Genomic DNA, 15,453 nt, shown 5'->3' with positions numbered 1-15,453 from the left:
AAAGAACTGGACAAAGCTTTTAAGAAAGAGCATGAAGGAGAAAACAAAAATCTGGCCCCTCTGTCTTTGTGGTCAAAATTGGGCACCATAATGACTTGCCTAGTTTGATCTTTGCTGCAGAAAAATTCAGTGTTAGGAGGGAAGTCTATTCACATGATTGGGTTTTATGGTGGCTTAGTGGCTCACATTCTTGTATTGCAGTTCTGGGGTTGAATCTGGCCAAGGACAACATGTATGACTGTATGAAATGTGTATGTTATCCCTGTGTTTATGTGGGTTTTCGGTTTCTTCTTACACCCCAACATTCTGAGTTTCATACCATATAATATATTTTCTTGTATTAGTCTCCTTTGAGATATGTTCTGTGACCCAACAACTTTACCTTCAGTTAGGGTTTGTCTAGCTAAAAATACCTCTGGTACTTACGCACAACAAACACGCACACACAAAAAAATACCACACCTATTGACATTTACCAAAGACTTGTAAATCTTAGCCAGTGCGCAATGTGTCATATAACAATTTGTCTAATCTTCACCATCAGGACTTTATTAGTAGAAATTGATATACTTTGGTTCCCTCAATGCTCTTTAAGAAAATATAAGGATCCCTTAAAACATTTAATAATTCGCAAGATAACCTCACATTATACTATTATTATAAGTCTTAAACTAGTCTGACGTGTTTGTCCTCTATTCTTCTCTTCATTATGCAAGAATTTATGAACTTAAAAGACACCATTATATCCCCAGGGAACACACCAACCCTTCTTAGAAATACTTTCAGAAGTTAACAATGGACTCTATCGAGATGAACAAATTCTTTGTCTACTCCTGTGTTACACCACTGCATTAAAATCATAATACACCATCCTATCATGGATCTGCTCATAAAACTTGGGCTCCTGTTGATGGGGGTCTCAGCCACATTTGCAGGTAAAGCAATGTATATTTTCTCAATATGAAATTATATGACCTGAATTTTAGTATATTGCATCTCGGGCATGAAGGCAGGTGTTACCTTTAGTCATATTTTCTATGTTACATTTACCCAATGTTCGAGCAGATGACTACTTTATAGCCACTTATGTTTTTCTAATATTTGTCACTATTCCTTCATATTTTGAACAAACAAAATATAAGATTTTTAATACTGTTGTTGTGGTTAACAGTAAAATATTACTTATTTTACTGAGTGGGCATTTAGCTTTTATATGTTCCATGTACTATACACAAAGGGGATCTTCAGAAGGAAATATGCCAGATTTCCCCAGACTTAAAGTTTATCAAATTGGCGCACAAGAGCAGTTTTAGCAGATGATATTTATTAAATTCCCCCCATCTCAGCATGTATATTTCATACATTGCAAATACATATAGTAAGTGCTCAATCAATTGTATTACTGTACTTAAAGGGCTTCTGTCACCCCCCATTTAGCAATTTTCGGTATCGGACATTAGCTATTTGCTAATGTCAGATGAGTCCATATATATCACTGTTACCTGTCTCTGTGCTGTAATTTCAGTAAAAATCGTACTTTTATAATATGCAAATTACTTCACTACCAGCAAGTTGGCGGTTACTTGCTGGTAGCCGCCGCATCCTAGGACTATAAACACGCCCCCTCCTCCACTTGATCGACAGGGCCAGCGAGCGCTCTCCTCCTCTCGCTGGCCCTCTCTGCCCATAAAATCCCGCGCCTGCGCCGTACCGGTCCTCATTCGGCGCAGGCGCTCTGAGAGAAGGACGGTCGCTTGCCCGCTCCTTCCTCAGTGCGCCTGCGCCGATGACGTCAGCCTACACCCGGAAAAGAAGCATCTCAATTTGTGTAGTGTGTTCTTATAAATTTGCATTTCACAAAAAATTGTCTAGATCAGGGGTAGGCAACCTCCGTCACTCCAGCTGTTGTGAAACTACAACTCCCAGCATGCATACTTACTCTGCTCTTCTCCAAACTAACAAAAAAATGAATGGAGCATGCTAGGAATTGTAGTTTCACAGCAGTTGGAGTGCCGGAAGTTGCTGACCACTGGTCTAGATCATAAATTCTGTGAAATCGGTCTGTAGAATCAAAGATATTCTGCATGTAAAAATGAGAGGAAAATAGTACGAAAATTCCAGATACGTTTTGTTCTGTTTTGGAAGCAAGAAGCATTATTTCCGAACTGTGCATTTACTGTAGCTTATTGAAGGTAAAGCAAGAGGAAAAGGAGAATGAAATAAAACAGTCTAATGAAATTCACATTGTATCCAAATAAATCTATAGATCACATAATGATGGTCCAAAAATATTGGACTTGGTTATCTTACCATATGACTTCTCACACACATATTTTATTTATGGCATCTTTGTTTTACTTGTGAAAAGCGCCAAGGGGGGAATTTATCATGAGGGTAAGAAGTCATTCTTTGCTTGAGTCTGTAATGGCGTACTTTCCACCAAATTTATTAAATGTCACATGTTTGTTAAATGTAGAGCATTTTTGACACTTTTGTCACGGAATGTTCCTCCAGTTTTTATTTTGTAACTTTATAAAGTCAGAATTCCTGAGTGCTATTTGTAATAAATTCCTGAGTGCTATTTGTAAGTCTGACCAGGGGGGATTCCTATGAGTTTTAGTGTTTTTGTGCAGTGTTTTTCATGCTTTTTTCTTAGAAGACTCTAAAAAACTGCTTTTTTCCTACTATTGATTCAAGTACTATGGAGAAACCTATGGGGAAAAAACACCAGAAAAATGTCATAATATACTGTGGGGATTCGCTCTGGTAGTTAGGACTAGCGGATGCAGTATAGAGGCAAAGTACACAGTTCTTGAATCAAACAGCGGTGTTTATTCGCACATTGGTGTATGACAAAATGCAGATAAGATGTATCACAAAAAGCAGGTGGCTTGGTGATTGTTCACACACAAGGAAAGTCCATAAAAAATCATAGTCACCTTTTCTCCTGGGTGTTAATTCACACCCTGTTAGCCGTTTAGCCTCACCAAGTCCATAGGCTGCCTGTTCGCCTTTAGAGGGGCCTGAGTCCTCCAGCCCGGCTCAAACCTCAAATCCCAGCACAGCCCTCAGTTCACAGCACACAGACTCCTGAGTTCCACTGTCAGAGGGAGGTAAATCCACCACACCTGGCAGTGCTGGCTGGTTTTTATGCCTGGCAAAACCCGGCCTGAAACATGGGGAGTAGTCACCCACCCAGCACTTTGACTACTCCCAGTAAGAGCCATTCCGGATCAGCTATGACAGCCATGCTAAATCTCACGGTGTCAATTAGCAATAGCTGCTGCTGACACATAAAATACCGGCTCTTTCTTCACCGAGGCCAGGAACATGGTGACACATACCTTCCATCCACAATTATTCCTGGTACCTTTTTACAGTACCATAAAAAAACATCAAATCTGCTAAGAAATGCTCAACTGCTGCACCAAAACTCCCCCATAAAATGCTTACTGTGTTTTATAATGCAATATATGCAGATATCAAAGCTGAGACAGCAACAGATCTTTAAAGGGGTTGTCCGGGTTCAGAGCTGAACCAGGACATACCTCCATTTTCACCCAGGAAGCCCCCTGATGTTCGCATCGGAGCATCTCATGCTCCGATGCACTCCCTTGCCCTGCGCTAGATCGCGCAGGGCAAGGGCTCTTTTGTTTACAACAACACACTGCGGGGCGGAGGCTCCTGCCCGGCAGTGTGTTCGGTGATGTCACCAGCTCTGATGGGCGGGCTTTAGCACTGACCTAGCCATTTTACTGGCTAGGGCAGCGCTAAAGCCCACCCATCAGTGCTGGTGACGTCACTGGGCTTCCTGGCAGCCCCATGGAGAACTCCTGAAAATGCCTTTGCCCTGCGCGATTTAGCGCAGGGCAAAGGAGAGCATCGGAGCATGAACTGCTCCGATGCTCAAATCAGGAGGGCTGCCTGGGTGAAAATGGAGGTATGTCCGGGTTCAGCTCTGAACCCAGACAACCCCTTTAACAATTCAATGGGATGCAGGTATGGCTTTCTTCACTAGGCTGGTTTTCTTCACTAGGCTTCTGGTCCCTGTCCTGTAAACTTCCGGATGGCTTCAGTGGTGATGTGTCCCCATGCAGCCCTTTACCCAGGAGTGATGTGCTACTTGGGAACTTGTCACCACAGAGGTCAATCATTTTTGGCAAATCCCCCTCCTGGGCATACCTGTAAAGAAAGCATACTTACCTGCTCCCTGCCTCTGCCTTCTGGCTCCTTCACTCTACAGCCTCGGCTGCCTGGCTCGGGTCCTTGACTGTCAACATCGACGTTGACACCACTGTATTGATTGTTGGCTACAGCGGTGACCTGCACCTTGCCGCATGTCAATTGAGCATGTGACGCAAGGGGAGCAGGTCACTGCTGCGGCCAGTGATTGGCTGCAGCGGTGTCAAATCTGATGTTGACAGCAGGGGAACAGATCAAGGCAGCGAAGGCCAGGAAGTCAAGGAGCTGGGAACCAGTGGCAAGGAGAAGGTAAGTATGTTTCTTTTTGCAAGTCTGCCCTGGGGGGATTCCCAAAACCCCCATAGGGTAGCCAACCCCTTTAACATGTCACATTCCTGGCCCACTAGAGGATCCAGAGGTGGGCCAATCTTATCCTGCATATGAATTCTGTGAATTAAATATTATTAATTGATTGTTATGTTCACTTTCAGGGGTTCGATTTTATATTCCTCAAGTTACAGGCAAGCAAGTTTTGGGGAAACTGACAAATAACAGTTTTGCACTTGACGAGCCACAGTGCATTTTTCAGCAGTATAACACAACTGATGTGTGGTTGGTTATTGCACTGGATAAGGGTATGTTAATCTATCTATACTCTTTTCCATAAAAAGATAGATATACAGTATATATGAAAAATTAGCTTCCTTCCAGAAAGGCCTGCACTATAGTATACAGGATCACTGCTGCTCAGAGCATTTGGTGGTCATCAGGGTCAAGTTACAGTCAACTGCAAACAGTTCCACTGCAGAAAATGACTTCAAACAATCTGCAACTCACAATTTTCCAAGGCATCATTTTCCACATATAATTGTACAATTCTTTACGCAATGGAAAACCTTTCCACTATATACACCATGGCCTACTTTTACTATTGTGATTGTGTCTGAATTCTGCCATAATTTGCACCACATTTTTGGCTCTATTTGTCACATATAAATTTAGAAATACTTATGAAGACAAAAAGAAAAATCCACTGCAACTTCATCCGCTGAAGGGGGCATCATTTGGTGGGAAACGGACTTAGCAGGAAAGAGAGTGTCTAGCTGTGTACCAAGTTTATCCTCCATCTGTATGGGGCTTCGAAAAATCATGGGGGAATTTATCACTTGTGTGCCAGTAAAGTGGTATTAGGAAGTCACCAACCTTCGCAAGCACCATTTGTGTAAAAAATGTGTGACTTTTTGAGGTGTTTGTCACTCTTCCCACTCAGCAGCCTGGCAAATATACCATAATTTACGGCGACAAGCTGGCATAAATTATAGCTAAAATCTTGACTTTCTGGTGCACCGAGGGCCAGAGAGACACCTAATTTATGACAACGTCTGCACTTCTTAATAAATTAAGTGCATCTGATTCCAGCTCAAATTACCGTAGATCAATCTTGTTGTATAAAATGCCAGTTTGGATGAATTTCTCCCAGTGAGCTATTCAATACAATAAATGCACCAGAGAGACACATGCTTTGTTGGCAACCATTGGCTTGAAATTGAAAAACATTTCATTATGTGCAGTTCCTAGTGAAGAATGAAAATAGGAAATTCTATTTTGTTTCTTTCCCTTTCAGTTGTATATTGAATAAATAAAAAAAAAGTAAACCTGTCACAACCAGATCATAATACGATCAATAAATGCAGGGTTTTGTTATTTTTACTGATTTTCAGTTTGTTTCCTCCAACAGTTGTGCCAAGTTTGACTCCAGCAAATCTTAGTAATCCATCCAATTACAATTTATTCCAAACTAAAAAATACTATCATATCTACAAGAGGCCAGCTACTACCTACCCATGCTTTGATACTGTTCCAACACCCAATGCCATGATTCCAGTTGGAACTCAACTAGATTGTCAAAATGTTTCATTTTGTAATGGCATTTTAACAGAAAATGGACCTTATCGGTAAGATAATTTTTGAAGTATTTCATTATATCTTTTATATACCCACATTTTTCATACTATAAAACAAACTTTTTTCACCAAAAGTGGGGGGAAAATGGCAGTGCGTCTTATGAAGCGGACATCAGCATGCAGAAGGCGCGGAGAGCAATGAAGGAAGTGCTGCGATGGCTGTACTCACCACTCCCTGGCTTTCTTCCGGGCGTTTCACTGCACGTGTCCTGACTGTGTACAGTTTCAGGGCTCATGCACACAAACGTATTCTCTTTCCCTGCCCGTTCCGTTTTTTTTTTTTGCGGACCGTATACAGAACCATTCAGTTCAGCAGAAGATCAGGGAGAAGTGATTGTCATCAATGTCCGGAGCAGGAGAGGTAAATGTATGAATTTATTTTTTTATAATGGAGCTTGGGGGTCTGATCTGAGGTCTGAGTGAGCACCAGGAAAAAAACCTTTTGCAAGAACCATCATTCCAGCACTGAGACTCCCATCCCCACTGTTACCAGTCCCCTGGCAGACCAGAAGTGATGATGTCTCGTCCAAGGGTGTATAACTAGTGTGTTATGCGCCCAAGGGAAAAAAAAATTCCTAGCCGCAGCCTGAAAAAAAAACCTTCCCTCCATCTTCTTATTCAGATGTGCAAGGTCTGCTGTGGTATTGTTAGGCTCTATAAATATAAATATATATATATATATATATATATATATATATATTTATATTTATATTGTAAACTACCCCAAAAAGTTACATATTATTACCTTACTGTTACTAAACAAAACCAAGGTTACCAAGGCCAATATTACCAATAATTGCCAATCATGCCCCTATACAAGGGCCAAAACCACTACACAGTGACCAGATATTAAGACTGAATAACACAATCATATTGTTACGGAAGAAAACAAAAGTACAAAGACCAATATTACCACTATATAGTGACCATATCATGGTAGAAATCAGTTCTGCAAAGTTGCTGTGCTGAATACAGGACAGGTGATTACAGTGACTCACATGGGTCGTCCTCTCTGGTTGGAAATTTTCCCTTTCCTTTTCAAATTGGCTATGACAGTCCTTTTTCCCACCTCTTTATACACTTACCATCTATAGTGCCCCAGACAGTAATAATTCTTCCCATGCTGTACCATAGGAAAAAGTAACCCCTTTTGTGTCCCATGCAGTAATAGTGTTCACCAAACAGAAATAGTGCCTCACTGCCCACACAGCAATGGTGTCCTCTGAGTGCCCCACACAATAGTGTCCCCTTTGTACTCCCTACACAGCAGTACCTTAATTTTTGCCCCCACATAGAAGTGATAAAACCCCCACACAGCAGTAATGTCTCTCTTTGAACCACCATACAGCAGTGATGTCCCAGTTTGTGCCCCAACAACAGCAATGTTCCACAGTCTGTGGCTTACTAGAGTAAGTGGTGAGACAGGGAGCCAGTGAATATAGAAGTCACTTTTGGGGAGCCCGATCTGGAAATAGGAGTGGGTCCCAGGGGCTGACATTGATGGCATATCCTAGTGATATGCTATCAATATCTGAGATGGGAATACCACTTTCAAGGAAATCTGTCACCAGCAACGTCCCTGTCCAGGTAAGAGCTGTGGTTCACCTGATTAAAACGCTGTTTTGTTGATGCAAGGTTCTGTTCCCGAGTTATGATACTTTTTCTTAATATACAAATTATGCCTCTGGTGCCTCTGAGAGTATCACCATTGCTCTTGTTGCACCCAAGCTCCGCTCCTTTCTGTGGCCAGCCCCTCCCTTACTGCTTTGCCACTGCCTAGCCCTGTCAGTCAAAGCAACCAGGCAGGGGCTGGCCACAGAAAGGAGCAGAGCTTGAGTGCAACAAGAGCAATGATGATTTGGCAACAATGATTTGCATATTAAGAAAAAGAATCACAACTCAGGAACGGAGCCTCGAATCAACAAAAGAAAAACACTGTTTGAATCAAGTGAACTACAGCTATGTGTTTATACAAACATTTGGATAGGAAGGTCGCTGTTGGTGGATTTCCTTTAAAGGGGTTGTCTGGGTTCATGCTCCGATGCTCTCCCTTGCCCTGCACTAAATCGCGCAGGGCAAGGGCTGTTTGTTTATATTTTTAACACTACTAGGCGGAGGCTTCCACCTAGCAGTGTTGCCGGTGACGACACCGTCACAGATGGGTAGGCTTTAGCGCTGCCCTAGCTAGGGGGGCGCTAAAGCCCGCCCATTAGTGCCGGTGATGTCACCGGGCTCACTGCTAGGTGGAAGCCTCCGCCTAACTTTCCCCATGGAGAGCCCGATAAATCACCAGGTCTCCTAAAAAAGCCTTTGCCCTGCTCTGAACCGCGCATGAAATGCTCCGACGCTCATATCATAGGGGCTGCCTGGGTGAAAATGGGGGTATGTCCAGGTTCAGCTCTGAACCCGGAAAACCCCTTTAACTATAGCACAGTTCAAATCAGTGTCACATAACCTGGAAAATACTTTTATACTTTGAAATGAAATGTGATTTGTGAATATATTCTTCATCACCCTTATTTTCTACCAGTTTAAAATATTTAATCCCAACCAACTGTTCTATTTTCTAGCGTTAAGTTTGTTTTGCTGAACAATACCACTCTGATCCAAGAGACCCGCTGGTCTGCCAAAATAAGCCCGCTAACAGGTATCGTATTTAGAACTGGTGTCTCATTCTACTTCACTGCTACACAATTCTTGCTGGGTAATGATGTAAAGTATAAACATATATTTTTGGTGGCATTTTTCTATTTTTTTATGCTATTTTTCTATAAAATAAACTGCTCCAAGTGCTATTTTTAATTCTATAGTAAATAATTGGCTATTATTTTCTAGATTCAGTTTTCGCTATTTATTCATTACTTGCTCCTGTATATACTATGTATGTGAAATCATGTTGTTGTTTTTTTTAACAGGAACGAACTACAATACTATTGATACAAGGATTGAAAGACATAGTGCAGGGATGATCGTAATTATTGTCATTCTCTCAGTTCTCCTGGCTCTCTTGCTTGCTCTCCTAATAGCTGCACTTGCCACCAGCAGGTAATGACATTAATATTTATATTATTATATATAATTATAATTTTAGTAAAGTCCACTAGCAGCTCATAACGACAACCTCTGTCTATATGGCCTACTAGGACATTATAGCAGACATAAAAAATAGAGGGCCTTTGTATAAGAACAGTATATAGGCTTCTTGAGTTGTAACTGCTAATTTGACTGCACACAAGATGTGCACCCTTGAATAAAGGCCTTGATGCATTTTTTGTGGATTGCACATTGACTCATTATTTCTATGGGTCCTCCAAAAATGGACTTCACACGGCAGTCTAGGCTCATCTGTGTAGGTTGTGCTCGATTCTGTATGCGTATCAGGATCACAAAAGTTGTATGGGATGCAATCGCAGTCACACAAGCTTCAAGGACAGGTGCCCAGTCTTCCAAGGAGATAAGTAGAGTTGAGAATGGTGAACCACCAGGCGCAAAGGGACCACATTAATTGTCATGAGATCAAAGGATTCTTTTTATTGTGAAAAACAACGCATATTGGAGATATAATTCTTTTTCTTCAGGTTTATGGTGACTTTGTAGTGAGCATTAAGAGTGCCCTGTGCCACTCCATGCCCCCTGTATGCTAAATGCCCTATTACACATGCAGATAATCACTAAGATCATGGCTAACAAGCAATCGCATAAATGCTTGTTAGTGATGATCTGACAGTGTAATACTGCCGCTGATGACCTCATGATCGTTCATCTGGTATTTTGAGTCTTTCAAAAATAATCATTTGCCGGTGGCAGATCGCGCCGTGTAATCAGCACTCTGCTGCTGGCAAACAATGGTTCAGTATGGGGACGAGCGATGGCATTAGCGATTGCTCATCCCCATACTGAGGTGGAGATCGCTCCATGTAATAGCAGTGGTCTCCTCCGCTAGCGAGCAGGCGATTCCTGGGAAAGAACTCTTCCTTCCAGACAATCATCTGCAGAATCTTTAGGTGTAATAGGGTCCTTACTCTGGTATCAGAAATTTCTGAAACCCTGACGAACCTCATTATCAGTTATCAGATGTGTCATGGCTGTTGTGGCTCCATTAGCACTTGTGTGAAAACAGCCTCAAGGTCTTTTAACATACTATAGGGATCGGAGCAATGATTGGCACAAATAATTGTTCCTCATAATTGCCCAATATAAATGTGCTGCCGGTCACCAGATGAAGAAGCAAAAGTTCATCCACGAGGTGATCGCATCTTTTATGGGGGACATAAAAATCATTGTTTGCCAATAGCATAAAACAAGGGATTTGCTGCCGACAGATACTAAATCTGGAGGAAGATGAAGAGATGAACCATCACAGTGACCATCACTCGTTCCCAAGCAGAGGGGACAATTGCTGCATGTGAAAGCAACAAATATTCGTTCCTGATAGCTGCCTGTCTGTTGCCTAAATATGCAAATTAGGTCTGAAGGTGCCCAGGGGCGGCGTTAAAGCGGCCGGTGCCCAGGCCCCTCGTTGCTTTTCATATGAAACCCCTATGGGCAGAGGCACAAGGCCGGCTAGATGTACGGGCCGGCACATGCCCATCATGCTTTCGTTTCGGTGGAGACATGCGCATTGAAGATTACTAAACGCCAATTCCATGTGGACCGGATCCTTGCCGGCCGTGTGATTCTCTCCCCTAATGTTTTTATCAATGACACCTGCACAAAGGTATGATTTTAGGTTTTGCACATATGTTTTTAATACTAATTAGGATACCACTTATGAATTTTGTGGGATTGCATTATGTATAGATATGAAATATCAACTTATGATATATACATATTGTTACTTGATTATGCACTAGCACTTTTATATGAGTTTTTGTGAAAAAGGTTTGTTATTAGAGTAAAGATGTATTTGAGATAGTTAATTATACGATTGGATTGTTAATGATGTTAACCTGTGAAAATAAGCACAATGCACTACTGCACTTTAACTATGTATATAGTGACAGCAGGATTTTTGAAGGAGATACTAAGTTCCTTTTTAAGCAATATAAACCAGCACTACATGTACTTTCATGCAATAATTACCAAGTGAAAAATCTTTTTATTCTGGCAGGATATAGAATAGGTTAGATGAAGCACAAATAGGGTATATCACACTCTACATGCTGTCCTAAAACACAATAGTCTGCTTGGGAGCCTAAAGCCAGTGGTAAGTAATGTCTAGCACTTAAAATCCCCCAAGAGTAACCAAAAGGGTTCTAGTTTAGTCTACTTTCACTCTAGCGCTTTGGCTTTCCATTTGTGAGATCCGTTCAGGGCTCTTACAAGCGGTCCAGTTTGCATTCTGAATGGATAAGGATCCGCTCAGAATGCATCAGTTTGCCTCCGTTCAGTCTCCATTCCGCTTTGGAGACGGACACCAAAACGTTGCTTGCAGCGTCTGATGAAACTGAGCCAAACTGTTTTGACTGACACAATCTGGCACAATCGAAAACGGATCCGTCCTCCATTGACTTTCAATGTTGTACAAGACGGATCCGTCTTGGCAATGTTAAAGATAATACAAACGGATCCGTTCTGAACAGATGCAGACGGTTGCATTATCTGAACGGATCCGTCCATGACAGATCTGCACAAAACGCGAGTGTGAAAGTAGCCTTAAAGAGGACCTTTCATCACTCCTGACATGCCTGTTTTAATAGCTACATGCATTCCCCATGTAATACCAATTCTGGAGCATCTATTCTTATGGCTCTATGTTGTGCCATTCCTTTATTATTTCTGCTAGAAGTTATGAATTAATTGCTAGCAGTCTGCAGTAAGGGTACAGAAGGGAGGTAACCAGTTGGGGGTGTGTCCCTACACAAACTGACTCTATCCAATCAGTGCTGCCATTGTCAGACTGTGCAGGTACACACCCCCAACCTCTTACCACCCCTCCGTACCCTTACTACAGACTGCTAGCAATTTAATTAAAGAAAGGAACACACTGCCTCCATGGCAACAGACAATTTCAGAAGTTTTAATTGGCTATGGGAAGCATACTGAATTTTATAAACGGGTACCTATATTGACTTTTACTGTATTTCCACACATTTACCCATGAAAGTATTCTCTGCTCACTTCTCAATCTGTTAAGATATTTGACTGCCATATTTTTTTTTCTTTGTTCATAGCAAGGACATTTGCTGGTGCCGCACTCTTGATGCTGAAGGAATACTGGAGGAAGAAGTTGATATGAGTGACTACATCACTCCATACAAAAAACACAATATATATTTCACTCATTCACGCCATAAGTTTCGTCAAAACCAAAGCAAGATGTAAATAAGTGTTCACATAAATTCATCCTTCCTCATCTATACTCATTGGAATATACTTTAGATATGCTTAAACATAAAATGTAAAAAGCGATAGTTAAAGGGGTTGCTCTTATGAAAAGTACTTATCTTCCATCTAAAAGATAGAGGATAAGTGTCTGATTGCCAGGGGTCGACCACTGCAATCCTCATCAATCATGAGTCCCATGTTTAAAGGGAGTCTTTCCCCTAAACTGACCATTATAGAACACTAACCCCATTATCTGCATTATAGTTCCCATATTGGAATGCTACTTACTGTATAGCTGTCCGTCGCTTATTTTCGCTAAAAAACACTTTTATTCAATATGCAAATTTGGTCTAAAGGTGCCCAGGGGCAGCATTCAAGCGGCCGGTGCCCAGGCCCCTCGTCGCTATTCATATGAAACCCCTCCCCTTTCACCCCTCTGGCTCGCCCTAGGTTCTTCAGAAATCCAGCGCCAGCGCCGTTCACAAGATTCGCCGCGCCTGCGCACTTCACTCCCCATTATGGGCAGAGGCACAAGAGCGTTTAATGCGCATGTGCCGGCCCGTACATCTAGCCGGCCTTGTGCCTCTGCCTATAGGGGTTTCATATGAAAAGCAACGAGGGGCCTGGGCACCGGCCGCTTTAACGCCGCCCCTGGGCACCTTCAGACCTAATTTGCATATTGAATAAAAGTGTTTTTTGAAGAAAATAAGCGACGGACAGCTAAACAGTAAGTAGCATTCCAATATGGGGACTATAATGCAGATCATGGGGTTAGTGTTTTATAATGGTCAGTTTAGGTGAAAGACTCCCTTTAACTGTTTGAATGGTGGTCACACATGTCCACTGCCACCTTATGCATTTCTAGAGGACTATCGGAGAGAGCCAAGCCGCTCCATTTAAACAGAGAACATTGGACCCCTGTGTGCCTGATCAGCATAGGTACGGTCTATCCTGTGGATAAGGTGTAAGTGTTTGTGGGAAAATCCCTTTGTTGTAAAATAAAACAGATACTTGCTTTTACTTCCTTGATTCTCTCTACTCATGAGTCCATTGCCTGAGGTTAGGGTAGGCATAGGTATTATGTGATTCTTATACTGTTGTAGCTTTAAAGGGAATGTGTCACATACAATTTTTCTGCCAATTAAAACCAGATAGTGATACAAATTATTTTTTTCTAATCTGTTTTTATTTTCTGTTTTATTTTATTTTATTATTCTATTTACCATGGAAGATTATGTGGGGCAGCCATCCCGAGATAAGCTTTACAGCAGCCACCATGGGCCATAGACACAATAGACAGGAGGGGACTCTTGTTTCCTGTGCAGAGGAGTAGAGCAGATGAGCTGTGACCATTACATAATGTAAATGATGGATCCTGTGTTATCTACATATGGGTGATAACTGTCATTGCAATCCTTCCTGTGATGATAATGAGATAACTGCTGAAAGTGATCGGCACAGAAAAGGATGCATATAAAGTATATATACAGACATGAAATAGTGTAAATTAAAAACAATTCTAAAAAAATATGTTTAACATAAAAACTTGATTTAAACAATAGGTGATTGATTACACATCCCCTTTAAGAGTGATGCCACTGCTGTATGATATCATGTTGTATGGCTTGTAGAGGCAAACACATGCTAACTATACATGATGTACCTTTCATTATATGATAAATATTTTATACATTTCTTGCTGTGTAATTAATATTCCGTTTTGTGTAAGTCGGCACCATGCAACGGGACAAACATTGCTATATTGGTTTACTATGTCTGCGTCCTTCTTCTGCATAAATGTCTAGCACTAGATGAGAGATACGATTACGTATAACCTTAACATGGTTATCAAACGGGGACAACCCTCTTTTCTTGACAGCTCCCCCACTGGTCAACTAATAATTAGAGTCCAGCTGCTCGAGGCTGCTAACATGACCATAATTGCAATGGTGGTCCTATATACCCAACTGAAAGACCTCCCCTTTTTATGTATGTACTCCTTTATAGAAAAACTTCATTATTCTACCAGATTAAATTTACTTGTAATATACTTTCCATTCAGTTTTTGGTATTACTAATAAAATCTGCTTTTAAATATTGCAAAAAAAAATAGTACAACCTTTAATTAAAATGAAAAACAATGAAATGTAGTTGTTGCCCACAAGGTCTAATACAGGGTGGCCCTGTATCGCATGTGGACAAGTCTAGGGAACGCGGTGGCTATAACCCCTTGTTCACAGTTCGCTCCTCTGTAAACAGTTCATGAACCCATGCCAGTAAGTTCTGTGAGGGGTGGCATGTTGCCCCATCTTGTTGGAAAAAGCAGGACATTTTTTCTTCTGCTTTAAGTTGGTTTTAAAACTGTTCAAACATGTCCAGGTAAATTGCGGTATTCACAGTTGATTTGAAGAAAATTGGGCCCACTATTCATTTTCCTGACTGCGCACCAAATGCCAATTTTCTGGTCGTGAAGTGGCGTTTTGTGGTCAAATGGGGATTTTCAGCAGATCAGTCCCTACCTCGTATTCCAGGAATTTATGTGACTTGATAACTGAAACCAAGCTTCGTCCGTCATGAAGTCAGCAATGGGTCCAAATGTCTGTCAGCAATCATAGTCAGCAACCAAGTCCAGTAACTTACACATTTAGCTTTGTCAGTCTCTTTCAGTTCCTGCACACACGTTATTCTGTACGGTTTCAGGTTCAGCACTAATACTGTACGTCATTTGTGACAGTCTTTGAGTTGATTTTTGGGGGCTACTTTCAATCCACTGCTGAAATTTCATGCACAACTTCAGCCGTCCTGATTGATGGAGGCCTTTATTTCTTCATGTTTTCAAAATAATGTGCACCTAAGTACCAATGACTAGAAGTGGGGTTCTACAACGCCTGCTGTCCTCTCAGTTATAAGTAGTATCTATATGTGACACTGTCACGCCTACCTGTACTTCTAAAGGAGTAAAGGAGAGTATGCAATGCTG

General features: G+C 41.5%; 1 protein-coding gene across 1 annotated transcript; it reads left to right on the top strand.

Moving 5' to 3' along the window:
- The first annotated feature begins 821 nt into the window (after positions 1–821).
- Positions 822–12,710, top strand: LOC120993431 (uroplakin-3b-like). Its single transcript, XM_040421940.1, has 6 exons — positions 822–935; positions 4,674–4,817; positions 5,921–6,137; positions 8,717–8,793; positions 9,062–9,191; positions 12,320–12,710. Exons 1-6 carry the CDS (start codon positions 878–880, stop codon positions 12,468–12,470), a joined length of 777 nt encoding a protein of 258 aa, XP_040277874.1. The 5' UTR covers positions 822–877; the 3' UTR covers positions 12,471–12,710.
- The last annotated feature ends 2,743 nt before the right edge of the window (positions 12,711–15,453 follow it).

The sequence above is a fragment of the Bufo bufo genome, chromosome 3 (assembly GCF_905171765.1).
Source record: "Bufo bufo chromosome 3, aBufBuf1.1, whole genome shotgun sequence".
NCBI lineage: Eukaryota > Metazoa > Chordata > Amphibia > Anura > Bufonidae > Bufo > Bufo bufo.
Note: the sequence above shows the minus strand (reverse complement) of the source record. Positions and strands in the feature narration are given on the sequence as shown.